The sequence below is a fragment of the Heteronotia binoei genome, chromosome 21 (assembly GCF_032191835.1).
Source record: "Heteronotia binoei isolate CCM8104 ecotype False Entrance Well chromosome 21, APGP_CSIRO_Hbin_v1, whole genome shotgun sequence".
In the NCBI taxonomy this organism is placed as follows: domain Eukaryota; kingdom Metazoa; phylum Chordata; class Lepidosauria; order Squamata; family Gekkonidae; genus Heteronotia; species Heteronotia binoei.
Window position 1 is genome coordinate 8,857,227 of NC_083243.1, and position 25,026 is coordinate 8,882,252.

The window sequence follows — 25,026 nt, forward strand, 5'->3', positions numbered from 1 at the left end:
GTCAAGGCGTACAGGGGGAATTCAAGATGGGGCAGTTGAGAGAGGGATGGAACTGGCGCTACTGTCCTACCCCGGGTCTATAAACAACCGCTTGCTTATTCGCCTATGGCGATTGAGGAATTAACACCAGGCGACCCGGCAGAAAAATCTTTGCACGGTGGAGAAGTTTTGGCACCATTTTTGTATGGCGCAAGATTTTTGTATCGGTCAGCTGAAAGGATGATTAAACGTGACTTGTAAAAATAAGGCAAGCGCAAACAACTTTGGTATCTGAAGTTCTGGGTTTTGTCAGTTCAAACAAACTTGGGCTGTATCAATCACGTATGGCCCTCGGCAAGCTTGTGGTACCCTTCAGTTACTAATTCCTGGAATTATCAACAAGCACCAGATTCCATCAAAGAGGAGCATATTCCATGGACATTGGTGTGACCATAACCCATGAGATATTTTGGCTTCTTCCCCTGGCTACAGCGAACCGTCGATCATGTCGCTTTGGGCCGTTCCACAGACCAGCTGGACGTCCAACGATGTCAGCTCCCCCTCCAGGAAATGGAAGAAAGCCGCGCTCTCATTGCAGCTGCCCTGAATCCTTCCGTGATGTCGTTTCCAGGAGCTGAGAATGCGGGCCTCTCTTTGAACTCAGCTTTCTCGAGACCCGGTGGAGGCAGGTGCGAAACACAGAAGTCCGGAAGATGATGAAGACCCAGGGGTCGACGATGGAGTTCACAGAGAAAAAACGGAGGGCCATGAGGTCAGCATCCTCATTCTGATCTGGGGCAAATGCTCCAACGTAAGCACGGATCTGGAGGGGGGGGAGAGAGGACAAAGAAATCCAGTTTAGCTTACAGGGTGAAGGAAAACACATGGGGTGCTTACAGATGGGTGAATATAAGAACATAAGAGAAGCCATGTTGGATCCGGCCAATGGCCCATCCAGTCCAACACTCTGTGTCACACATAAGAGAAGCCATGTTGGATCAGGCCAGTGGCCCATCCAGTCCAACACTCTGTGTCACTTAAGAACATAAGAGAAGCCATGTTGGATCAGGCCAGTGGCCCATCCAGTCCAACACTCTGTGTCGCATAAGAACATAAGAGAAGCCATGTTGGATCAGGCCAATGGCCCATCCAGTCCAACACTCTGTGTCACACATAAGAACATAAAAGAAGCCATGTTGGATCAGGCCATCACTTGAAGACTCTGGCCCTGTTCACACAGCATGCTGAGTTCATGTTAAACTGACCGGTTCTGTTCCGAATATCTTTGTTCCGGATATTATCGATCAGACTGCCATACTGCAATTCGAATCACTCCGCGGTGAAACCGTCTTCTGTCGCCCACACGACGGCACCACGCAGTTCTTTTTTCCCTTTCACTATTATGCGCATAGGTTAAAACATTATGCGGTTATGTGGTTATGCGCATACCGCTAAGCAGTAAAAAAAAAAAAATGGCAACCGTAAACCGGATGTCTGAGGCTCTTTTTGCTCTGGGACAGCCTTCAGACCTCCGGAGGTTGGTTGATATCGTAGCAGAACTATCCAGACCGAGAAAACTACGAGGTGAAACCGGAGAACTCATAAAATACCGCAAAAAAGCAGGTAACATAATAATCCGGTTCTGAGAAGAATTGGGGGAGGGGGGGCTACCACCAGTTAATACCGGGAGGCAGATGTTGCTGTGTGATCAACCACTTTAAATCTGGAAGGAAACAGCAGCAACATCTGATTATATTGTGCGTCTGACCAGGGCCTCTGTGGTAAGGAAGTGGGCTCCCTCTTGATAAAAATACTTCGCAGAAATTTGTCAACATGGGCCATGGTGTTCGCATAGGGTTGCCAAGTCTGACTCAAGAAATACCTGGGGACTTTGGGGGTGGAGTCAGGAGACTTTGGGGGTGGGGCCAGGAGACATTGGGGGTGGAGCCAGGAGCAAGGGTGTGACAAGCGCAATTGAACTCCGAAGGGAGTTCTGGCCCTCACGTTGAAAGGGACCGCACGCCTTTTCAGTGCCTCCCCTCCATCTGGAAATAACGAAAAAGAGGGGCGCCTTCTTTGGGGGCTCATAGAACTGGACCCCCTCGTCCGATCTTTGTGAAACTGTGGGGATTTTTCTGAGGAGAGGCACCAGATGCTAGGGTGAAGATTTGGTGCCTCTACCTCAAAATACAGCCCCCCCCCCAACAGAGCCCCAGAAACCCACAGATCAATTTTCCATTATGCCCTATGGGGATCGGTCTCCATAGGGAATAATGGAGTGCCCAGCAGACATCTCCCCCCCCCAGCTTTCTGATGACCCTGAAATGGGGGAAGGGCCTCCAAACCGGGGCTCTGCCCCCCCTCACTCACACACACACATACACACACACAGAAGAAGAAGAAGAAGAAGATATTGGATTTATATCCCGCCCTCCACTCCAAAGAGTCTCAGAGCGGCTCACAATCTCCTGTATCTTCTCCCCCACAACAGACACCCTGTGAGGTGGGTGGGGCTGAGAGAGCTCTCCCAGAAGCTGCCCTTTTAAGGACATCTCTGCCAGAGCTATGGCTGACCCAAGGCCATTCCAGCAGCTGCGAGTGGAGGAGTGGGGAATCCAACCCGGTTCTCCCAGATAAGAGTCTGCACACTTCACAACTACAGGAGGAGAAGGAGAAGGAGAAGATGATGATATTGGATTTATAGCCTGCCTTTCACTCTGAATCTCAGAGCGGCTCACAATCTCCTTTCCCTTTTTTCCCCACAACAGACACCCTGTGAGATGGGTGGGGCTGGAGAGGGCTCTCACAGCAGCTGCCCTTTCAAGGACAACCTCTGCCAGAGCTATGGCTGACCCAAGGCCATTCCACCAGGTGCAAGCGGAGGAGTGGGGAATCAAACCCGGTTCTCCCAGATAAGAGTCCGCACACTTAACCACTACACCAAACTGGCTCTCCAGAGGGGAGGAGATTGCCTCCTCTCTCTGTTCCGATGCATGCGTCCTCCAAAAACAAAGTACCAAGTATTTTTTCCGTTATTTTATTGATGCCAATTTATATATACAGTGAGGTGACTAAGATCTTTACGGAAAGGCAGGCCTCATGATAAATATCATTACTTGCATCGACTCAGCACCGACTTTAAAGACACCGCACACACGCTCAGAAAATTTTTTTGTCTTTATCATTCGTTTCCCCCCTCCCCTCGCTTTCCAGTAAATTGTGACCATATTATTATTCCCGAAGGAATTTGATGTTTTCATTCCTGGGGGCTCTTTATACTTTTCGCAAACTCCGTCACTCGAGAGCCGCTTTTAAGCTGCCTTCTATCTCCACTGCTTTTAAAACATGCCATCGTTGTTTGAATAGTTTCGGCCTGCTGGCTTCTGTTTTTGATTCCGACAAGCTTTTATACTTCACGGGCCTGGGTGGATTCCAGGGAAGGCGAAACGCTTTAGAAATCCTACCCCAGCCCCAAAGTCTCCCTGACTTGAGTCTCCTAAAAAAGCTGTCAGGGGGTCCTGAAGAGGTTGAACCCATTCCCACCTCCCCCCCCCCCCACCCCCGCTGCCTATGAAGAAAGGTTGAAACGCTTGGGACTCTTTAGCTTGGAGAAACGTCGACTGCGGGGTGACATGATAGAGGTTTACAAGATAATGCATGGGATGGAGAAAGTAGAGAAAGAAGTCCTTTTCTCCCTTTCTCACAATACAAGAACTCGTGGGCATTCGATGAAATTGCTGAGCAGCCAGGTTAAAATGGATAAAAGGAAGTACTTCTTCACCCAAAGGGTGATTGGCATGTGGAATTCACTGCCACAGGAGGTGGTGGCGGCCACAAGCATAGCCACCTTCAAGAGGGGGTTAGATAAAAATATGGAGCAGAGGTCCATCAGTGGCTATTAAGCTACAGTGTGTGTGTATATATAAAATTTTTTGCCACTGTGTGACACAGAGTGTTGGACTGGATGGGCCATTGGCCTGATCCAACATGGCTTCTCTTATGTTCTTATGCCTTTTCTTTTTAATCTAGGGGTCCCCAATCTGTTTGAGCCTGTGGGCGCCTTTGGAACTCTTGACACTGGATGGTGGGTGCTAGGGCTTTTTTTTGGAGCAGGAATTCCTTTGCTTATTAGGCCACACACCCCCCTGATGTAGCCAATCCTCCGAGAGCTTACAGGGTTCTTTGTATAGGGCCTACTCTCAGCTCTTGGAGGATTGGCTACATCGTGGGGTGTGTGTGTGTGTGTGTGTGTGGCCTAATAGGCAAAGGAGTTCCTGCTACAAAAAAAGAGCACAAAATGGCTACTCCAAGAGGCAGAGCACAAGATCCTGCGCCGTGCTGGCAGTAGCTGCCGAGGCGACTTTTTTTTTTAAAAAATGCAAATATTCAAAAATATCTTTTTTGAAACTTGGAGGGGGCTGTTTTGAGGAGAGGGACCGGATGCTATGCTGAAAATTTGGTGCCTCCGCCTCAAAAAACAGCCCCCCGCAAGAGCCCCAGATACCCGCAGATCAATTCTCCATTATACGCTATAGGAATGGGTCTCCATAGGGAATAATGGAGTGCCCAGCAGATATTTCTCTCTCTCCTGCCCCCCCCCAACTTTCTGATGACCCTGAAGAGGGGGAGGGCCTCCAAACCAGGGAATCTCCTGCCCCCAACTGGGGATTGGCAACGCCAGTCTGGAAATATCACCCTACTCCTGATTTATCACACACATTACAATCCCAGCAAGCAAAGGTTTCGGATGCCGTAACCAGCAATAATGTGGGAAGTCTGTGAGTGACAGGAACGCCCCCTGGTGGACAGAAGCTGGATTTCCAGTTTTCTGCACTGAAGGTTTAGAGAAGGGCAGGCACCTCGATGCCAACCTCCAGGTGGCGCCTGGAGTCCTCCCGGAACGGCAAGTTAATGTGGTTGCCAAAAAAAAAAAAAGGCTTGCTTCTAACTCGGCATAGCCTGAAAACACGGCCTCTTATCTTAATGCAGCCGATCTGGTGACTTGGATCCGGGCCACGCGAACATTTGCCGCAAGGTGCATTGGTCTCCTCTGGAAATCAATTCCAGAACTCCAGTTGGTGCAGAATGCCACAAGCTTGGCTATTATTGGGAGCTAAATAAAGCATGCATACCACTCCCATCTAGTCCATTAGCAGGGGTGTGAAACATGCGTCCTGGGGGCTGGATCAGGCCCCTGGAGGGCTCCTTTCATGCCCCTGAACAACTGGCTGTCATCTGCTTCCTTCTCCCCCTCTCTCCTGCGACCTTCAGCATCACAGCTTGCTTTGCAAGGCTTACTCAATCGCACAAGAGCTACAGAGCAAAACCTCTATTATCTCCATTGGATGAGGCTCCTCCCTTGGGAAAGAAGGGGGAGGGAGAGCTTGCTTTGCCAGGCTCTCTCAATCGCACAGCAGAGCTACTGAGCCAAGCCTCTCTTCCTTCTATTGGCTGAGGCTCCTCCCCCTCCGGGTCCCCTGGGGGAAGGAAGGAAAGAGCCAGAGCTTCCTTTGCCCAGTTCCCTCGATCCCATGGGAGAGATGCAATGAAAGCACCTTTAAGACCAACGAGAACTAGTGTTTTAAGCATGTTTTATTTTAAGGGTTTTGAAAAAATTGTGTTTGTCTGTGTCCTTTATAAAGTTTATCTTTCTGCTACCTGGCATTACATTTTATGACATACAAGGCCCGGCCGAACAAGATCTCATAACGAATGAGTTTGACATTCCTGTATTACTGAGCACAATTTAAAGTAGTGCCTATCACATACAATGCCCTTCATGGCCTTGGACCCTACCTGTGAGATTGCCTTTCCCCTACACTCCTGACCGTTAGAGCGATCCCTCAGTGGAACAGGCTTCCTCGGGAGGTGGTGGGCTCTCCTTCCTTGGAGGTTTTGAAACAGAGGCAAGCTGGCCCTCTGACAGCAATGTGGATCCTGTGAATTTAGGGGGAGGAGGTTGTGAGTTTAGAGCAGTTCCTCAGTGGAACAGGCTTCCTCCTCGGGAGGTGGTGGGTTCTCCTTCCTTGGAGGTTTTGAAACGGAGGCCAGATGGCCATCTGACAGTGATGAGGATCCTGTGAATTTAGGGGGAGGTGTTTGCGAGTTTAGAGCAGTTCCTCAGTGGAACAGGCTTCCTCCTCGGGAGGTGGTGGGTTCTCCTTCCTTGGAGGTTTTGAAACGGAGGCCAGATGGCCATCTGACAGCAATGAAGATCCTGTGAATTTAGGGGGAGGAGGTTGTGAGTTTAGAGCAGTTCCTCAGTGGAACAGGCTTCCTCGGGAGGTGGTGGGTTCTCCTTCCTTGGAGGTTTTGAAACGGAGGCTAGATGGCCATCTGACAGTGATGAGGATCCTGTGAATTTAGGGGGAAGTGTTTGTGAGTTTAGAGCGGTTCCTCAGTGGAACAGGCTTCCTCCTTGGGAGGTGGTGGGCTCTCCTTCCTTGGAGGTTTTTCAACAGAGGCTAGATGGCCATCTGACAGCGATGAAGATCCTGTGAATTTAGGGGGCGGTGTTTGTGCGTTTCCTGCATTGTGCAGGGGGTTGGACTAGATGACCTGATCCAACATGGCTTCTCTTATGTTCTTATGACCCTGGAGGTCCCTTCCAACTCTGTGATTCTGCCATGACGGCTTTGTTCATTGGAGCGGGGCCTTCTGCAGGGGCCAACCTGCAAAGCCAACAGCTGCCCGTCGACGTGCCTTCTCTGCTGTGGCCCCCATCTTGTGGAATGGCCTGCCTAAGGGATTATCTTGAGGACATCCCATGAAGCTGAAGGGCAGTAGGCTCACGACGGGACAAAAGGGAATACAACTTTACGCAGCGAGTGAATGAAATGTGGAATTTGCTGCCAGAGGATGTTGTGACGGCCACAGGAGTAGACAGTTTTCAAAGGGGGTTCGATAGATTCATGGTGGAGAGGTCTATCAGTGGCAACTAGCCATGGTGACTGAGGGGAACCTCCACTCTCAGAGGCACTAATCCTCTGAATGCCAGAGCCAGAAGAGAAAATCAGGGGAAGGCCTCAGCCTCTATGTCCTGTTATTGGGCTGTCCAAAGAGACAGGATGCTGGCCTAGATGGACACTCACTGGTCTGATCCAGCAGGGCTCTTCTGGTGTTCTTATAAAGGCCTCAGCCTCTCTGCCCTGTTGCTGGCCCTCCAGAGGAACTGGCTGGCCACTGTGTGAGGCAGGAGGCTGGACTAGATGGACCCTCCCTGGTCTGATCCAACAGGGCTCTTCTGGTGTTCTTATAAAGGCCTCGGCCTCTCTGCCCTGTTGCTGGCCCTCCAGAGGAACTGGCTGGCCACTGTGTGAGGCAGGAGGCTGGACTAGAGGGACCCTCACTGGTCTGATCCAGCAGGGCTCTTCTGGTGTTCTTATAAAGGCCTCGGCCTCTCTGCCCTGTTGCTGGCCCTCCAGAGGAACTGGCTGGCCACTGTGTGAGGCAGGAGGCTGGGTTAGATGGACCCTCACTGGTCTGATCCAGCAGGGCTCTTCTGGTGTTCTTATAAAGGCCTCAGCCTCTCTGCCCTGTTGCTGGCCCTCCAGAGGAACTGGCTGGCCACTGTGTGAGGCAGGAGGCTGGGTTAGATGGACCCTCACTGGTCTGATCCAGCAGGGCTCTTCTGGTGTTCTTATAAAGGCCTCAGCCTCTCTGCCCTGTTGCTGGCCCTCCAGAGGAACTGGCTGGCCACTGTGTGAGGCAGGAGGCTGGACTAGATGGACCCTCACTGGTCTGATCCAGCAGGGCTCTTCTGGTGTTCTTATAAAGGCCTCGGCCTCTCTGCCCTGTTGCTGGCCTTCCAGAGGAACTGGCTGGCCACTGTGTGAGGCAGGAGGCTGGGTTAGATGGACCCTCACTGGTCTGATCCAGCAGGGCTCTTCTGGTGTTCTTATAAAGGCCTCAGCCTCTCTGCCCTGTTGTTGGCCTCTCAGAGGAACTGGTTGGCCCTTGTGTGAGACAGGATGCTGGACTAGATGGATCCTCCCTGGTCAGATCCAGCAGGGCTCTTCTGATGTTCTTATCAGGGAAGGCCTTGTCCTCTATGCCCTGTTGTCGACAATCTGAGGCATTCATTACAATATCAGAACAGCCCTGCTGGATTAGACTAGTGGTCCATCTAGTCCAGCATCCCATCTCACACAATGGCCAACTAATTCCTTTGGAGGGCCAACAACAGGGCGCAGAGGCCGAGGCCTTCATAAGAACATCAGAAGGACTCTGCTGGATCAGGCCAATGTTCCACCTAGTCCAGAATCCAGTTTCACACAGTGGCCAAGCAGTTCCTCTGGAGGGCCCAAAACAGGGCACAGAGGCTGAGGCCTTCCCCTGAGGTGGCCTCCTGGCTCTGGGATTCAAAGGTCTAGCGCCTCTGGACTTTCCTGACGCCAAGGGAGACCACTGGTCTGTCTGGCCAAGTCTCGCCTCCTCTGAGTAGGAGCAGCAATCCACGACCTCTTATAAAGGTCTTTTTCAAGACCAAGTCCCATAAGAACGTAAGAGAAGCCATGTTGGATCAGGCCAATGGTCCATCCAGTCCAACCCTCTGTGTCACACAATGGCCAAAAACCCCAGCTGCCATCAGGAGGTCCTTCAGTGGGGCCAAGACACTAGAAGCCCTCCCACTGTTGCCCCCCCCCCCAAGCACCAAGAATACAGAGCATCACTGCCCCAGTTCTAAGAACAAAAGAGAAGCCATGTTGGATCAGGCCAATGGCCCATTCAGTCCAACACTCTGTGTCACATAAGAACATAAGAGAAGCCATGTTGGATCAGGCCAAAGGCCCATTAAGTCCAACACTCTGTGTCACATAAGAACATAAGAGAAGCCATGTTGGATCAGGCCAAAGGCCCATCCAGTCCAACACTCTGTGTCACATAAGAACATAAGAGAAGCCATGTTGGATCAGGCCAATCCCGTCCAACACTCTGTGTCACATAAGAACATAAGAGAAGCCATGTTGGATCAGGCCAAAGGCCCATTAAGTCCAACACTCTGTGTCACATAAGAACATAAGAGAAGCCTCCTTGTATAAGATTTGGTGTGATATCAAGCTACAATATTCCTATACTCCTAAGTGGGTATCACCGATTGAAGCTTTGACTCATCCCAATTTGTATAACTGGGACAGCCCACAGGACTATGCATATTTATTGAACGACAAAAATGAACTGATTGAAGAAGAGATTAGTAAGCTAAGTTGGTGGCTTCAATGCCAACTGAGATCAAGATTCCGGGCTGATAAAGAAAAAGGCTTTGGGAACACACAAATCGAGCTAGATTTGATTATAGAATCCAAGCAGAAGATGATCTCCAAGGTGTATGATTGGTTGTTACAAATTAAGATGAGTGATGAAGTGGTGAAGGAAACATGGATTCGTTGGCTCAAAGATTTTGGCTATAACATAGACTTAGAGGAATGGGAGAAACTATGGAAACAGAATTTAAAGCTGATAAGACCAGCAGATCTTAAAGAAAATATATATAAAATGGCATACAGGTGGTATCTTACACCTGATAGATTGGCAAAAATTTACCCTACATATTCCAACAAGTGTTGGAAATGTCGAGAAGTTAAAGGTTCTTTATTTCATACATGGTGGCAATGTAAGTCAGCAAGAAAGTACTGGACGCAAATTAATATCTGGACTCAAAAAATTTTGGAAACACAAATTACTCATGTGCCGGAACTATATCTTCTAAACATCTGTAGACAGAAAGTGCCTGTAACAAAGCTGAAGCTGTTAATGTATATCATCACAATTGCCAGAATATTATACGCTAAGTATTGGAAAGGTGAGAAAACCCCGAACAGAGAAGAGTTTATAAATAAATTATTAGAAACCGCTGAGGCCGATCTAATGTCTACAAGACTAAGAAATGGTAACGTACAGAAGTGTCAGGAGGAATGGGACCCTGTGTACAAATGGGCAAAAAGTAAAGGATTTGACATGGAGTAATTATATTGAAATATGACACAATTATTGTCTAATGAAAAGGTTAATGTTTAGCTTTTTAAAATTGCCTTATGTAATGTATAGCTGAAATAATTATGAAATTATAACTAGAAAATTATTTACATTACCGAAACCTCTCCTCCCCCCCACAGTGTGCTTGGTTGGGTAAGGGGGATGGATGTATGTATGTTGTTTGTGGCCTAGTTTTTCACTAGGCTATATGTGTTGCTTTTTGTTGTATATTCTTTTTCTTTTCTTCTGTTAATGTATCGCTTTTTTCTTTTCTTCTGTTTATGTATCGCTTTTTTCTTATTTCAAATAAAACTAAAATTTTTTCAAGAACATAAGAGAAGCCATGTTGGATCAGGCCAAAGGCCCATCCAGTCCAACACTCTGTGTCACATAAGAACATAAGAGAAGCCATGTTGGATCAGGCCAGTGGCCCATCCAGTCCAACACTCTGTGTCACATAAGAACATAAGAGAAGCCATGTTGGATCAGGCCAAAGGCCCATTAAGTCCAACACTCTGTGTCACATAAGAACATAAGTGATGCCATGTTGGATCAGGCCAATGGCCCATCCCGTCCAACACTCTGTGTCACATAAGAACACAAGAGAAGCCATGCTGGATCAGGCCAATGGCCCATTCCATCCAACACTCTGTGTCACATAAGAACACAAGAGAAGCCATGCTGGATCAGGCCAATGGCCCATTCAGTCCAACACTCTGTGTCACACAGTGCAAGGATAAGACCAGTGGTCCAGTGAACCTTTTCACTGGAGATACTGGGAATTCAACCTGGGACTTCCTACACGTGTGAGCCACATGCTCCACCAGGGATCCAAGGCCATGGCTCCAAACTGACCTTCCATCCCTTCTTCCGGAAAGTGACTCAGCTGGACAGCAACCGGCATTTGTGGGCCCCCTTAGACAACCTCTAAACTTGACGTTTTTAATCCTTGTCTTAAAAAGGCGAGGAATGTCTGTGTGCTAGCCCAGGCCTCAGCAGGTTTGAACAGCTTCTTCAAAACAATCTAACTTTATCCTCTTATTAAAACTTCCCCTGGAGAGCTTTCCGGTTACAGATCTGATACCAGACCACAACAGCAAAGATATTTACAGCTGAGGTTCTGCTAATGAAGCGGCGCGCCCAGAAGACAGAGAGCACCACAGAGGAGACCTTCTGGAAACATCTGGTTGGCTGCTGCAGGAAACTGGACGCTGGACTAGATGGGCCTCCGGTGCGGTCCAGCATCTTATGCCCGTTAATTAATTAAACATCAAAATGTTTCTTGTCTGCCTTTCTTCCTTCTGGAGCTCCAGGGGGCTTACAATAGAAACAAAATACATATAAACAAAAAATTTAAAAATCACAATTTAGGACTGAAGTGGCTCTAAATAAAACTGTCTTCACTGCCTCCTGAAGACTGACAGCAAGGGGGGCCAGATGCACCGCTCTGGAGAGGTTGTTCCATAACCATGGGGCCCACCACTGAAAAGGCCCTCTCTTGAGTACCCAACACAAGAGCTTCTAGGTCCTAGGACAGTTAGCAGGGCCTCTCTGGGATCTTAATTACCAGGCTGGAACGTCAGGGAGAAGACGAACCTTCAGATACCTGGTTCTAAGCCATGGAAGGCTTTAATGGACAAAAGGTTCCAGGGCTTCTTTTTGTAGCAGGAACTCCTTTGCATATTAGGCCACCCCCCCGCCCCGATGTAGCCAATCCTCCAAGAGCTTCCAGGGCTCTTAGTGCAGGGCCTAGTGTAAGCTCCAGGAGGATTGGCTAGATCAACGGGGCGTGGCCTAATATGCAAAGGAGTTCCTGCTAAAAAAAAACACCTCTGGAAAACACCCTGAATGGGACCTGGGAGTGGATCCATCAGCCAGTGTAATTGCTGTAATATCGGGGTCAAATAGTCCTGAACAGCAATCTATCTACTTACATTCCCAATATTATTATTAAGAAGTAAAGTATCCTGAAGAGCCCCATCGCGCAGAGTGGTTAAGCTGCAGTAGTGCAGTCGGAGCCCTCTGCTCACGACCTGAGTTCGATCCCAGCGGAAGCTGGGTTCAGGTAGCCAGCTCAAGGTTGACTCAGCCTTCCATCCTTCCGAGGTTGGTCAAAGGAGTCCCCAGCTTGCTGGGGGTGGGGGTGGGGTGGGAAGTGTAGATGACCGGGGAAGGCAAGGGCAAACCAATCCGTAAAAAGTCTGCTGTGAAAACATCGTGAAAGCAACCTCACCCCAGAGTCGGAAACGACCGGTGCTTACACAGGGGACTACCTTGACCTATTTAATGTACCCCGGCAAAGGCAGACTGGTGTGGAGGAAGTTGTTCTCTGTGTTTAGAAAGGCAAAGTTCTCCTCGGTTTCTACCATTACAGGTTGCAGCTGGCTGTTGACTGCCTGGGCTTTCTTTGGCAGCAGCTCCTTTGCATATTAGGCCACACCCCCTGATGTAGCCAATCCTCCTGGAGCTGAGAGGAGGCCCTGTACTGAGAGCCCTGTAAGGAATTCTAGCAGGACCTCCTTTGCATATTAGGCCACACACCCCTGATGTAGCCAATCCTCCTGGAGCTTCCAGTAGGCCCTGTACTGAGAGCCCTGTAAGGAATTCTAGCAGGACCTCCTTTGCATATTAGGCCACACCCCCCTGATGTAGCCAATCCTCCTGGAGCTTCCAGTAGGCCCTGTACTGAGAGCCCTGGAAGGAATTCTAGCAGGACCTCCTTTGCATATTAGGCCACACCCCCTGATGCAGCCAATCCTCCTGGAGCTTCCAGTAGGCCCTGTACTGAGAGCCCTGTAAGGAATTCTAGCAGGACCTCCTTTGCATATTAGGCCACACCCCACTGATGTAGCCAATCCTCCTGGAGCTTCCAGTAGGCCCTGTACTGAGAGCCCTGTAAGGAATTCTAGCAGGACCTCCTTTGCATATTAGGCCACACCCCACTGATGTAGCCAATCCTCCTGGAGCTTCCAGTAGGCCCTGTACTGAGAGCCCTGGAAGGAATTCTAGCAGGACCTCCTTTGCATATTAGGCCACACCCCCTGATGCAGCCAATCCTCCTGGAGCTTCCAGTAGGCCCTGTACTGAGAGCCCTGTAAGGAATTCTAGCAGGACCTCCTTTGCATATTAGGCCACACCCCACTGATGTAGCCAATCCTCCTGGAGCTTCCAGTAGGCCCTGTAAGAAGAGCCCTGTAAGGAATTCTAGCCATATTATTTTGTAGAAAAATAGGTGGTGGAGCTCATCTAGGGATTGTTATGCAGCTGCACCTACTATTCAAGGGACAAGGAGGTGGAACTCTCAGAAGGAGGAGGTGGAACTCTCAGAAAGGTTCAGGAGCTCCCATTGAATCCAAGGCCTGTATCTATCCATCCATCCAGGGCCACACACCCCTGATGTAGCCAATCCTCCTGGAGCTTCCAGTAGGCCCTGTAAGCTCTTAGAGGATTGGCTCCATCAGGGGTGAGTGGCCTCAGATGCAAAGGAGCTCCTGCTATGGAAGATGCCGACTGAGGTGATGTCACTGTACAGCCAGCAACGTGGTACACCGTTTTGACAAAAACTCCATGGCGTAAGCGGCCTCTTCCACAAAGTTGTTGTCCGAACAACCAGAGTGCCCCATGCTCTTGGTAACGTGAGGAAATAACTTCTGGAGCGTACCGATAGTCACAACATTGCACCAGGACCGGATCTACATGTTTTTTGAGGGGGGGGGGTATATTATAAAAATGGCGCCCCCTTATGAGCCATTCTACCTTATGGTCCCATAGAATATAATGGATCCATACCCAATTTGGCATGCTCCCCCTCCGTCAGCGCCGGGGGAAAGCACCCCCCCCCGCCCCTCCCCTAGATCCGGGCCTGCACTGCACCACAAGCAATGCCACCACAACGCCAGTCTAGGGTTGCCAGGGGGGATTTCCTGGCCTCCCACCGTTGCCAGGAAGTCCCCCCCTGGCAACCCTATCCTGTAACCAGAAGTGACATCACTGCAAAACTCCTGAAATTCACAGGTGTTTTTTTTTTTAGCTCCCGCCCTGAAAACGAGGTGGTAATCCTTTCTATGTTTCTTCCAGGGTTAACAGCCTCTAGTACCAACCAAATGTTAACGCTGCACAAGCCTTCTGGAGTTTGATGGCCTATAGCCCTCTACAATATATTTAAGCAAGTCGTTCTTTAGATGGCCAGTTGCTCTTCTATTCTTTATAATTAATCGTACAAACTCCAAAAGGCTTGTGCATCCGGTTAAATGAAGACGCTTGAACTGGCTCAACTATATGAAAAATATACACTTAAGTGTCATTGCGTGGCAAGTTTCTTTTTTTTTTTTACAACAATATAAAAACTTAAGAATTTTCTTATCTCCATTCAGCCGTGCGGTACTATCTCTTGCTGTTGTTATCTTGGTTTGTTCCAGAATGAGAGAGAAGATGTTGCAGAAGAACATTAACATTTGGCTGGTACTAGAGGCTGTTAACCCTGGAAGAAACAGAAAGGATTACTCCCGAGCAGGCCTGATTCAGTGGGAGCTCACAGGAGCACAGCTCCTGAACCTTTCTGAGAGTTCCACCTCCTCCTTCGGAGAGTTCCACTTCCTTGTCCATTGAATAGTATTGCAGCTGCTTAACAATCCCTGGATGAGCTCCATCACCTATTTTTCTACAAAATGACCCCTGGATGGATGGATAGATACAGGCCTCGGATTCAGTGGGAGCTCACAGGAGCACAGCTCCTGAACCTTTCTGACAGTTCCGCCTCTTCCTTCTGAGAGTTCCATCTCCTTGTCCATTGAATAGTATTGCAGCTGCATAACAATCCCTAGATGAGCTCCGCCACCTATTTTTCTACAAAATGACCCCTGGATGGATGGATAGATAGAGGCCTTGGATTCAATGGGAGCTCCTGAACCTTTCTGAGAGTTCCACCTCCTCCTTCTGAGAGTTCCACCTCCTTGTCCATTGAATAGTAGGGGCAGCTGCATAACAATCCCTAGATGAGCTGCACCACCTATTTTTCTACAAAATGACCGCTGCTCCTGAGGAAGTCTATTGGCGAAATGAGCCTACATCCAGGGGCTCATAGACTTTTTTTTTTTGTAATACGGGAATGTTAAAATTGGACCTCTGTTACAATATGAAGTATTAAAATATATGAAGGTTTTCCAATGGTTTTATTAAACTTTGTTAGCCAGCGTATCGAGGTAGTTGTTTAAGAGCCGGTTTGGTGTAGTGGTTAAGTGTGCAGACTCTTATCTGGGAGAACCGGGTTTGATTCCCCACTCCTCCACTTGCACCTGCTGGAATGGCCTTGGGTCAGCCATAGCTCTGGCAGAGGTTGTCCTTGAAAGGGCAGCTGCTGTGAGAGCCCTCTCAGCCCCACCCACCTCACAGGGTGTCTGTTGTGAGGGAGGAAGGGAAAGGAGATTGTAGGCTGCTCTGAGACTCTGTCCTTGAAAGGGCAGCTGCTGTGAGAGCCCTCTCAGCCCCACCCACCTCACAGGGTGACTGTTGTGGGGGAGGAAGGGAAAGGAGATTGTGAGCCGCTCTGTGACTCTTCGGAGTGGAGGGCGGGATATAAATCCAATATCTTCATCTACCTCACAGGGTGTCTGCTGTGGGGGAGGAAGGGAAAGGAGATTGTGAGCCGCTCGGAGACTCTTCAGAGTGGAGGGCGGGATATAAATCCAATATCTTCATCTACCTCACAGGGTGTCTGTTGTGGGGGAGGAAGGTAAAGGAGATTGTGAGCCACTCTGAGACTCTTCGGTGTGGGGGGCGGGATATAAATCCAATATCTTCATCTACCTCACAGGGTGTCTGTTGTGGGGGAGGAAGGGAAAGGAGATTGTGAGCCGCTCTGAGACTCTTCGGAGTGGAGGGCGGGATATCAATCCAATATCTTCATCTACCTCACAGGGTGTCTGTTGTGGGGGAGGAAGGGAAAGGAGATTGTGAGCCGCTCTGAGACTCTTCGGAGTGGAGGGCGGGATATAAATCCAATATCTTCTTCTTCATTGCTTGTCTCATTAACTGTGATCCCTCGTTTGGTTATAAAACCCCCCCAGGTGGTGTCTGAAAATCTCCCACTATTACAACAGATCTCCAGGCAACAGAGATTAGCTCCGCTGGAGGAAATGCCTCCTTAGAAAGGTGGAGTCTATGGCGTTGGAAGTCCTTTCCCCAAGCCCCGCCCTCCCCAGCTCTACCCCCCAAATGTCTAGGCATTTCCCAACACGGAGCTCACAGCCCTACTGAAAAAAGTGGGGTTAAAGGCCCACTTCTTTTGCTTTGCGAAAGTTCTTTCGGTTTAACTGGTTCTCATCGACGGTTAAGTTATCTGCTTCCTGAATCACACCTTTACCCAACTGCTCCTATGACTAAATTTCTCCCTTGACAATTCGTGTGAAATTTCTCATGCCTCTTGAACTTCTCTTTTAAGGTCATTTTTTTTTTTTTAGAGCAACAGGATAATTGACAACAGACCTGCCGTTTGTGCAGGTGGACTCCGCTCCCATTTTGTGGAAACAGCTGAACGATTCTCTTTTCGGCAAAACGTTAGGAAGAACTTCCCGGCAGTTAGACCGGTTCCTCAGTGGAACAGGGTCAGTTTGGTGCAGTGGTTAAGTGCGTGGACTCTTATCTAGGAGAATTGGGTTTGATTTCCCACTCTTCCACATGCACCTGCTGATGTGACCTTGAAAAAGAAGAAGACTGCAGATTTATACCCCGCCCTTTTCTCTGAATTAGAAACTTACAGCGGCTTACAATCTCCTTTATACCCCCCCCCCCCCACAACAGACACCCTGTGAGGTGGATGGGGCTGAGAGGGCTCTCACAGTAGCTGCCCTTTCAAGGACAGAGACTGATAGCACCCCAGGTGCTATCAGGAGGTCCACCAGTGGGGCCAGGACACTAGAAGAAGAATTGCAGATTTATATCTCACTTTTCTCTTTGAATCAGAGACTCAGAGCGGCTCACAATCTCCTATATCTTCTCCCCCCACAACAGACACCCTGTGAGGTGGGTGGGGCTAAGAGGGCTCTCCCAGCAGCTGCCCTTTCAAGGACAACTCCTGCGAGAGCTATGGCTGACCCAAGGCCATTCCAGCAGCTGCAAGTGGAGGAGTGGGGAATCGAACCCAGATCTCCCAGATAAGAGTCCGCACACTTAACCACTGCACCAAACTGGCTCTCTCACTCACAAGTTCTCTCAGAGCTGCTCCTCTCCAGAGCAGTTTCTGTCAGAGCTCTCTCAGCCCCACCTGCCTCACAGGGTGTCTGTTGCAGGGAGGGGAAGGGAAAGGAGACTGTAAGCCGCTCTGAGATTCCTTGGGGTAGTAAAGACAGGGAATAAATCCAATAAGTTCTTCTTCTTCCTCCTCAGGAGGTGGTGAGCTCTCCTTCTTTTAGAGGTTTTCAAACAGAGGCTAGATGGCCATCTGACAGCAATGAGGATCCTGTGAATTTAAGCAGATTGTGGGGGGGGGGGGGGAGAGGCAGGGCTGGATTAACAATTAGGCAAGGTAGGCACTAGCCTATGGGCCCCCACCCCTTTAGGGCTCCTAGGCTGGCTCCCCTCCGCAGTTTCCCCCTTGCTTGCAGCCCTCCCAGCCTGCACGCCCAGCCAGCAACTGAGCCGCTCTTTGCTCGACTTGCCCGGTGTGGCTGTCGGCATTGTCTCCAAGTTCACCTCTCTCTACTTCTCCCCCACAGCTTTGTTAAAGGGGGCTTTTGAGAAGGTGCCTGCAGGCTGCAGCGGGGTGGATGCTCCAACTCTGAGATAATTTGTGAGGGCCCCCTTCCGATATTTTGAGTGCCTCGGGGCCTGCGCAGAGTTTCATCCGGCACTGCGGAGAGGTGCGACAACACTCTTTCTAATACGCCTGGGGTAATGCCTATTGTCCCTTTGAGGTCAGGAAGGAATTTTCCTCCAGGCCAGTACGGCCCAGGGATCGTGGAGGTTTTTGCCTTCCTCTGAGCAGGGGTCACAAGGGAGTAGAGAATGTCCTGAGTTGTGCAAGGCAGGAGTTCCCAACCCCCGGTCCGTGGCCTGTTAGCAACCGGCCCATGAGTTGTATAATTATTTCATTATATATTACAATGTAGTAGTAGCAGCAGCAGCAGTAATAATAATAATACGACATTGGATTTATATCCTGCCCTCGACTCTGAATTTCAGAGTCTCAGAACAGCTCACAATCTCCTTTATCTTCCTTTTCCACAACAGACACCCTGTGAGGTGGGTGGGGCTGAGGGAGCTCTGACAGAAGCTGCCCTTTCAAGGACAGCTCCTAGGGCAAAAAAGTATTGGCAGGTGATTCAACAAGAAATTTCTAAGATCTTGGGATATGAATTTAAGAAAGTTGCAGAGAGTTTTCTGTTGGGATGACAAATGGAAAAATTTCCAAAAGAAGATACAACTATAAATTGGTACTTGCTTTCAGCTGCTAGGACATTATATGCGCAGTTGTGGAAGCAAGAAAAAATACCAGAGAAATGGGATTGGATTGTAAAAGTTATGATGTGGAGTGAAATGGACAAATTAACAAGAATTTTAAGAGACCATGATTTAGAAGTTTTTTAAGATGGAGTGGAAAAAGTTCAGAAGATATGTAGAAAAAGAGTGGAAAATAAAAGGACATTGGACAATTTTTGATAATGATTAAGAAAGGAGTCTTAGAAGAAAGGAGAATATTAATTTTTGTTTTTATTAGTTAAGGGTACCTTTAAATATTAGTATTTTAAGTAAATAACACCGGCGGGGGTCAAGTAACGGGGGGGGAGGGGTGGGTAGAAAGTAATATATGGGATAGATAAAAGAAGTTATTAATGATGCAAGAAATATAATTTGTTACCATATGTTACCAAATAAAATTGTTTTAAGAAAGGACAGCTCCTAGGAGAGCTATGGCTGACCCAAGGCCATCCCAGCAGGTGCAAGTGGAGGAGTGAGGAATCAAACCCCGTTCTCCCATAAGAGTCCGTGCACTTAACCACTACACCAAACTAATAGAAACAAAGTGCACAATGGTAACATCCCCCCCTCCCCGTGGAAAATTTGTCTTCCACAAAATTGGTCCCCGGTGCCCCAAAAGGTTGGGGATGGCTGGTGCAGGGGGTTGGACTAGATGACTCTGGAGGTCCCTTCCAACTCTGTGTTTCAATGTTTCTTCTTTTTCATGGGGGAATGCTGTCCTAAATAAAGCACAAGGGAGCTCACTGAATTTGCAGCGAGATGAAGTTCATAAACACTCCAAGCAACACTACAGAAAACATATTTACGGTTTATTGTTACTTCTGTCTGAACAATACTCCATTCTCACCAAACTAGAGAGCCATTCTCACCAAACTAGAGAGCCAGTTTGGTGTAGTGGTTAAGTGTGTGGACTCTTATCTGGGAGAACCAGGTTTGATTCCCCACTCCTCCACTTGCACCTGCGGGCATGGCCTTGGGTCAGCCACAGCTCTGGCAGAAGTTGTCCTTGAAAGGGCAGCTGCTGGGAGAGCCCTCTCCAGCCCCACCTACCTCACAGGGGTGTCTGTTGTGGGGGAGGAAGGGAAAGGAGATTGTGAGCCGCTCTGAGACTCTTCGGAGTGGAGGGCGGGATATACCGGTAAATCCAATATCTTCTTCATCTTCTTCTTCACTCCACCACAAGTTTAAAACACAATCGCTGGTTTCTCCTCTCTGGCCACAGGGTTTCTGCAGAGGCTGCTTTTTCTGGGAAACCATCTCCTTCCTCTGTTAACTCATTTCTGAAGAACTGTGATTAAAAATACCATTTCAGGAAGATTGGCCTTATGAAGAAGTCACACTTGTTAACTCTAAGTCACACAACAGGCAGCACGCTCTGTTGTGTTGTGCTTCTTGTGATTCCCACAGGGATGTTGTGTTAAGCAATAACTTGGTCACCCCGGATTGTTTGGCGGAGCATCTGCTTTCCAGGCAGTCAAAAGGGTGGCCAAACTTGCTTAACGTAAGAGCCAGACAGAATAAATGTCAGATGTTTGAGAGCCGCAAGACAGGCAGGCAGGCAAACAGATTGGGGGGGGGGAGGGAGAGATGGAAAGAAAACAACTTTAACTTGAAATGCATTCTCCAAGCTGCTGGCTGGCTTAGAGGAGTCTAGCGCAGGCCAAAACTGTGGCTTAGGAGCCACATGTGGCTCTTTCACGCATATTGTGCGGCTCTTGAAGCCCCCCTACCACACCATCAGCCAACCTGGAGAAAGCATTTTTCTCTTTAAATCACTTCTACGAGCCAAGCCAGCTGGCGGCTAGGAGGATGCATTTAAAATTAAAGCTGCTTTCCTTCCATCTCTCTCCCTACTCCCTCCCTTCCTTCCTGAGGCGCTTGTGGGAGGAGCAAGTAGGGTTGCCAAGTCCCCCACAGTCTCTGGTGGGGGACTTGTTTACCAAGTGACATCATCATGTTGGTGACATCGCGCGCCGGCCGCTCTAGGCATTTCCGGAAAAACTCTATGGTTTCCCTGGGCGCTCTAGCATTTTGGGTGGGGAAAACTCTATGGTACCTATTGTACCACAGAGTTTTCTCTCCCAAATCTATCTGACTTGTAGCTGATATCATCATGCCAGCAATGCTGGTGAAGGTTCCCCCCCACCGGCCCACTGTGGTCCGGCAGGTTGGGAACCTACCAGGCGGGAGAACCCCCACTCGGACCCGGGGATTGGCAGCCCTAAGAGCACGATACGAATCAAATGAAATAACTTCCTTCCTTCCCTCTTTCCTTCCTTCCCTCCCTCCTTTCTTCCCTCCCTCCCTCCTTCCCCTTCCTTCCTTCCCTCCCTCCCCTTCCTTCCTTCTTTCCTTCTCTCCTTCCTTCTTTCCCTCCCTCCCTCCTTCTTTCCTTCCCTCCTTCCTTCCTTCCCTCCCTCTTTCCCTCCCTTTCTTCCCTCCCTCCTTCCCCTTCCTTCCTTCCCTCCCCTTCCTTCTTTCCCTCCCTCCCTCTTTCCTTCTCTCCTTCCTTCTTTCCCTCCCTCCCTCCTTCTTTCCCTCCCTCCCTTTCTTCCCTCCCTTCCTCCTTCCCCTTCCTTCCTTCTTTTCTTCCCTCTCTCCTCCTTTCCCTTCCTCCCTCCTTCTTTCCTTCCCTCCCTCCTTCTTTCCCTCCCTCCCTCCTTTCTTCCCTCCCTCCCTCCCTCCCTTCCTTCTTTCCTTCCTTCCCTCCCTCCTTCCTTCCTGTCTTGCAGACCTCAAACATCTGACATTTATTCTATGTGGCTTTTCCATTTAAGCAAGTTTGGCCACCCCTGGGCTAGTGTCTTCCAGCATTCAAAGCACTTTGCAAATATTCTCTTGTTACAGTCCTTTACAGGAGCCCCATGAGTGAGAAAAGTATCATTACCCGTTGCAGACAGAAGCAGGAAAGACTAAGGGAGAGAGGCTTCCCTACGACCACACAGAGAATCAGTGGCTGAGATATGAAACCAGCCATGTACAGTGGCCCAGAAGGGGCACGAGAACCCCCTTGCCTGGGACTTCAAAAACCAAGACGCTCGCCAGGGTTGCTGCTTCCTGAATACCCCAGAAGATGCTTCCTAGCCACTTCTGGAAACAGAGTACAGGACTACATGAGCATTGGTCTGATCAAACAGGGGTCTTTTAATGAAAATTTTCTGGGTGCCTGTCTAAAAGGCACTGAGCCCGCCTAGGCGGGGAAGGCGGGATACAAATGGAAATTTAATAATAATAATTAATTAATAAGATGTCAAGGTGGCTCAGTGGTGGAGCATCTGCTTGTTAAGCAGGAGGTCCCAGGTTCAATCCCCAGCATCTCCAACGAAAAAGGGTCCAGGCAAAGAGGCGTGAAAAACCTCAGCTGGAGACCCTGGAGAGCCGCTGCCAGTCTGAGTAGACAAGACTTTGATGGACCCAGGGGGGGTCTGATTCAGTAGAGGGCAACGTCATATGTTCATATGTATGGGGAGGGACGGTGGCTCAGTGGTAGAGCATCTGTTTGGTAAGCAGAAGGTCCCAGGTTCAATCCCCGGCATCTCCAACTAAAAAGGATCTAGGCAAATAGGCGTGAAGAACCTCAGCTGGAGACCCTGGAGAGTCATGAATGGGGCTGTGGCTCAGTGATAGAGCATCTGCTTGGTAAGCAGAAGGTCCCAGGTTCAATCACGGCATCTCCAACTAAAAAAGGGTCCAGGCAAGTAGGTGTGAAAAACCTCAGCTTGAGACCCTGGAGAGCCATGAATGGGGCTGTGGCTCAGTGGTAGAGCATCTGCTTGGCAAGCAGAAGGTTCCAGGTTCAATCCCCGGATCTCCAACTAAAAAGGGTCCAGGCAAATAGGCGTGAAGAACCTCAGCTGGAGACCCTGGAGAGTCATGAATGGGGCTGTGGCTCAGTGATAGAGCATCTGCTTGGTAAGCAGAAGATCCCAGGTTCAATCCCCGGCATCTTCAACTAAAAAGGGTCCAGGCAAGTAGCCGTGAAAAACCTCAGCTGGAGACCCTGGAGAGCTGCTGCCAGTCTGAGTGGACAAGACTGACTTTGATGGACCAAGGGTCTGATTCAGTAGAAGGCAGCTTCATATGTTCATATATGTTCAAGGTCTCAGCTCACGCGCACATCAATTCAGCGCAATGATCGATTGAAATAATAATTCAATCCAATCCAACGCAAGGTTATCGCGTATATGCGAATGGTCAGCTTGTTAAGTTCTGTGAAGTTTTTTGGTATTGCATTTTTATGTACATGTGACTGTGTGTGTGTGTATGTGTGAACCTGGAAGTCATGGCTACCTCTGGTGACCGACCCCTACTGGGGGAATGGAAGAGTTCAGAGAGGTGGCTGAATAGAGCCTGCCCCTGCCCTCCTGACTGCTGGTATTCCAAGGACTTGTCAGTGTTGGCCCTGCTTAGCTTCTGAGATCCGATGAGATTGGACTTGTGAAGAAAGGTTAAAACGCTTGGGGCTCTTCAGCTTGGAGAACTGTCAACTGAGGGGTGACACGATCAAGGTTTACAAGATTAGGCACGGGATAGAGAAGGTAGAGAAAGAAGTCCTTTTCTCCCTTCCTCCTGGTACAAGAACTCGTGGGCACTCAATGAACTTGCTGAGCAGTCAGGTTAGAACGGATAAAAGGAAGTCCTTCTTCACCCAAAGGGTGATTAACACGTGGAATTCACTGCCACAGGAGGCGGCAGCTACAAGCATAGCCGGCTTCAAGAGGGGATTGGATAAAAATATGGAGCAGAAATCCACCAGTGGCTCTTAGCCACAGCTTATTGTTAGAACACTTTGTCTGGGGCAGGGTTGCTCTATATTCTTGGTGCTTGGGAGGGGCAACAGTGGGAGGGCTTCTAGTGTCCTGGCCCCACTGGTGGACCTCCTGATAGCACCTGGGTTGTTTTGGCCACTGTGTGACACAGAGTGTTAGACTGGATGGGCCATTGGTCTGATCCAACATGGCTTCTCTTATGCTCTTATGTGACACAGAGTGTTGGACTGGATGGGCCATTGGCCTGATCCAACATGTCTTCTCTTATGTTCTTATGTGACACAGAGTGTTGGACTGGATGAGCCATTGGCCTGATCCGACATGGTTTCTCTTATGTTCTTATGTGACACAGAGTGTTGGACTGGATGGGCCATTGGCCTGATCCAACATGGCTTCTCTTATGTTCTTATGTGACACCGAGTGTTGGACTGGATGGGCCATTGGCCTGATCCAACATGGCTTCTCTTATGTTCTTACGTGACACAGAGTGTTGGACTGGATGGGCCATTGGCCTGATCCAACATGGCTTCTCTTATGCTCTTATGTGGACACAGAGTGTTGGACTGGATGGGCCATTGGCCTGATCCAACATGTCTTCTCTTATGTTCTTATGTGACACAGAGTGTTGGACTGGATGGGCCATTGGCCTGATCCAACATGGCTTCTCTTATGTTCTTATGTGACACAGAGTGTTGGACTGGATGGGCCATTGGCCTGATCCAACATGGCTTCTCTTATGTTCTTATGTGACACAGAGTGTTGGACTGGATGGGCCATTGGTCTGATCCAACATGGCTTCTCTTTTGTTCTTATGTCTGGGCTATCCAGCTCAGAGCAAGTTCTGCTTTTTCGAAAGGGTCAGAACACAAAGCAAAAGGAGCCCTTTCTTCCCAGGAAGAGACAGCGTGATTGAGAAAGAGGAACTTTATGGGGGTGAAAGAACAGTTACAGTTTTAGGCCCAAACTGAAGGTGCAGATTTCTGGATGACAAATTGTACAGCTTGATGGGCTTGGCTACCTCTGGATCATGGACAATGGATCTCAAAACCTGGCGGGGGGAGGGGGGAACCAGGAAGTGGACAGTTTAGTTTACGGTTTCTTCCTGTGACTATAAGAACTGACAGTAGAAGATAAGAAGAAGATATTGGATTTATATCCCGCCCTCCACTCCGAAGAGTCTCAGAGAGGCTCACAATCTCCTTTCCCTTCCTCCCCCACAACAGACACCCTGTGAGGTGGGTGGGGCTGGAGAGGGCTCTCACAGCAGCTGCCCTTTCAAGGACAACCTCTGCCAGAGCTATGGCTGACCCAAGGCCATTCCAGCAGCTGCAAGTGGAGGAGTGGGGAATCAAACCCAGTTCTCCCAGATAAGAGAGCTATGGCTGACCCAAGGCCATTCCAGCAGCTGCAAGTGGAGGAGTGGGGAATCAAACCCGGTTCTCCCAGATAAGAGTCCCCACACTTAACCACTACACCAAACTGGCTCTCAGTAAGAGGTGGGGTCTGGTCTTTGTTTTAGCCGAATCTCAGGATTTGTAAGAGAATTTGATGGACTCAGGGATTTCCGGAGAAGGGCTAAAAACCAACTCTCATAAAAGAAACACATGTTTCAGGCAACCAGGCGGATGGCTAAACACGCAAGAAGCACCGGATGGCTGATATAGAAATCAGATAGATTGCATAATTGGAAACAGAAGATGGATAAGTGCAATTCTCTCTACTAAAACAAGACCAGGTGCTGACTGCAGTACAGACCATGAATTGCGAATATCGAAAACCAGAAGAAAGCTGAAGCCAACATAACAAAACATTCCTAGCGCCGAAACAC

General features: G+C 49.2%; 1 protein-coding gene across 1 annotated transcript in view; it reads right to left on the reverse strand.

Moving 5' to 3' along the window:
- Positions 1-488: 488 nt before the first annotated feature.
- The window catches only part of PTGDR (prostaglandin D2 receptor), a 40,930-nt gene continuing 16,392 nt past the window's right edge, over positions 489-25,026 (reverse strand). Inside the window, exon 2 of the mRNA XM_060261474.1 lies at positions 489-802. Within this exon, the coding sequence (XP_060117457.1) occupies positions 569-802 (234 nt within the window). The 3' untranslated portion in view covers positions 489-568. The remainder of the gene's footprint in view (positions 803-25,026) is intronic.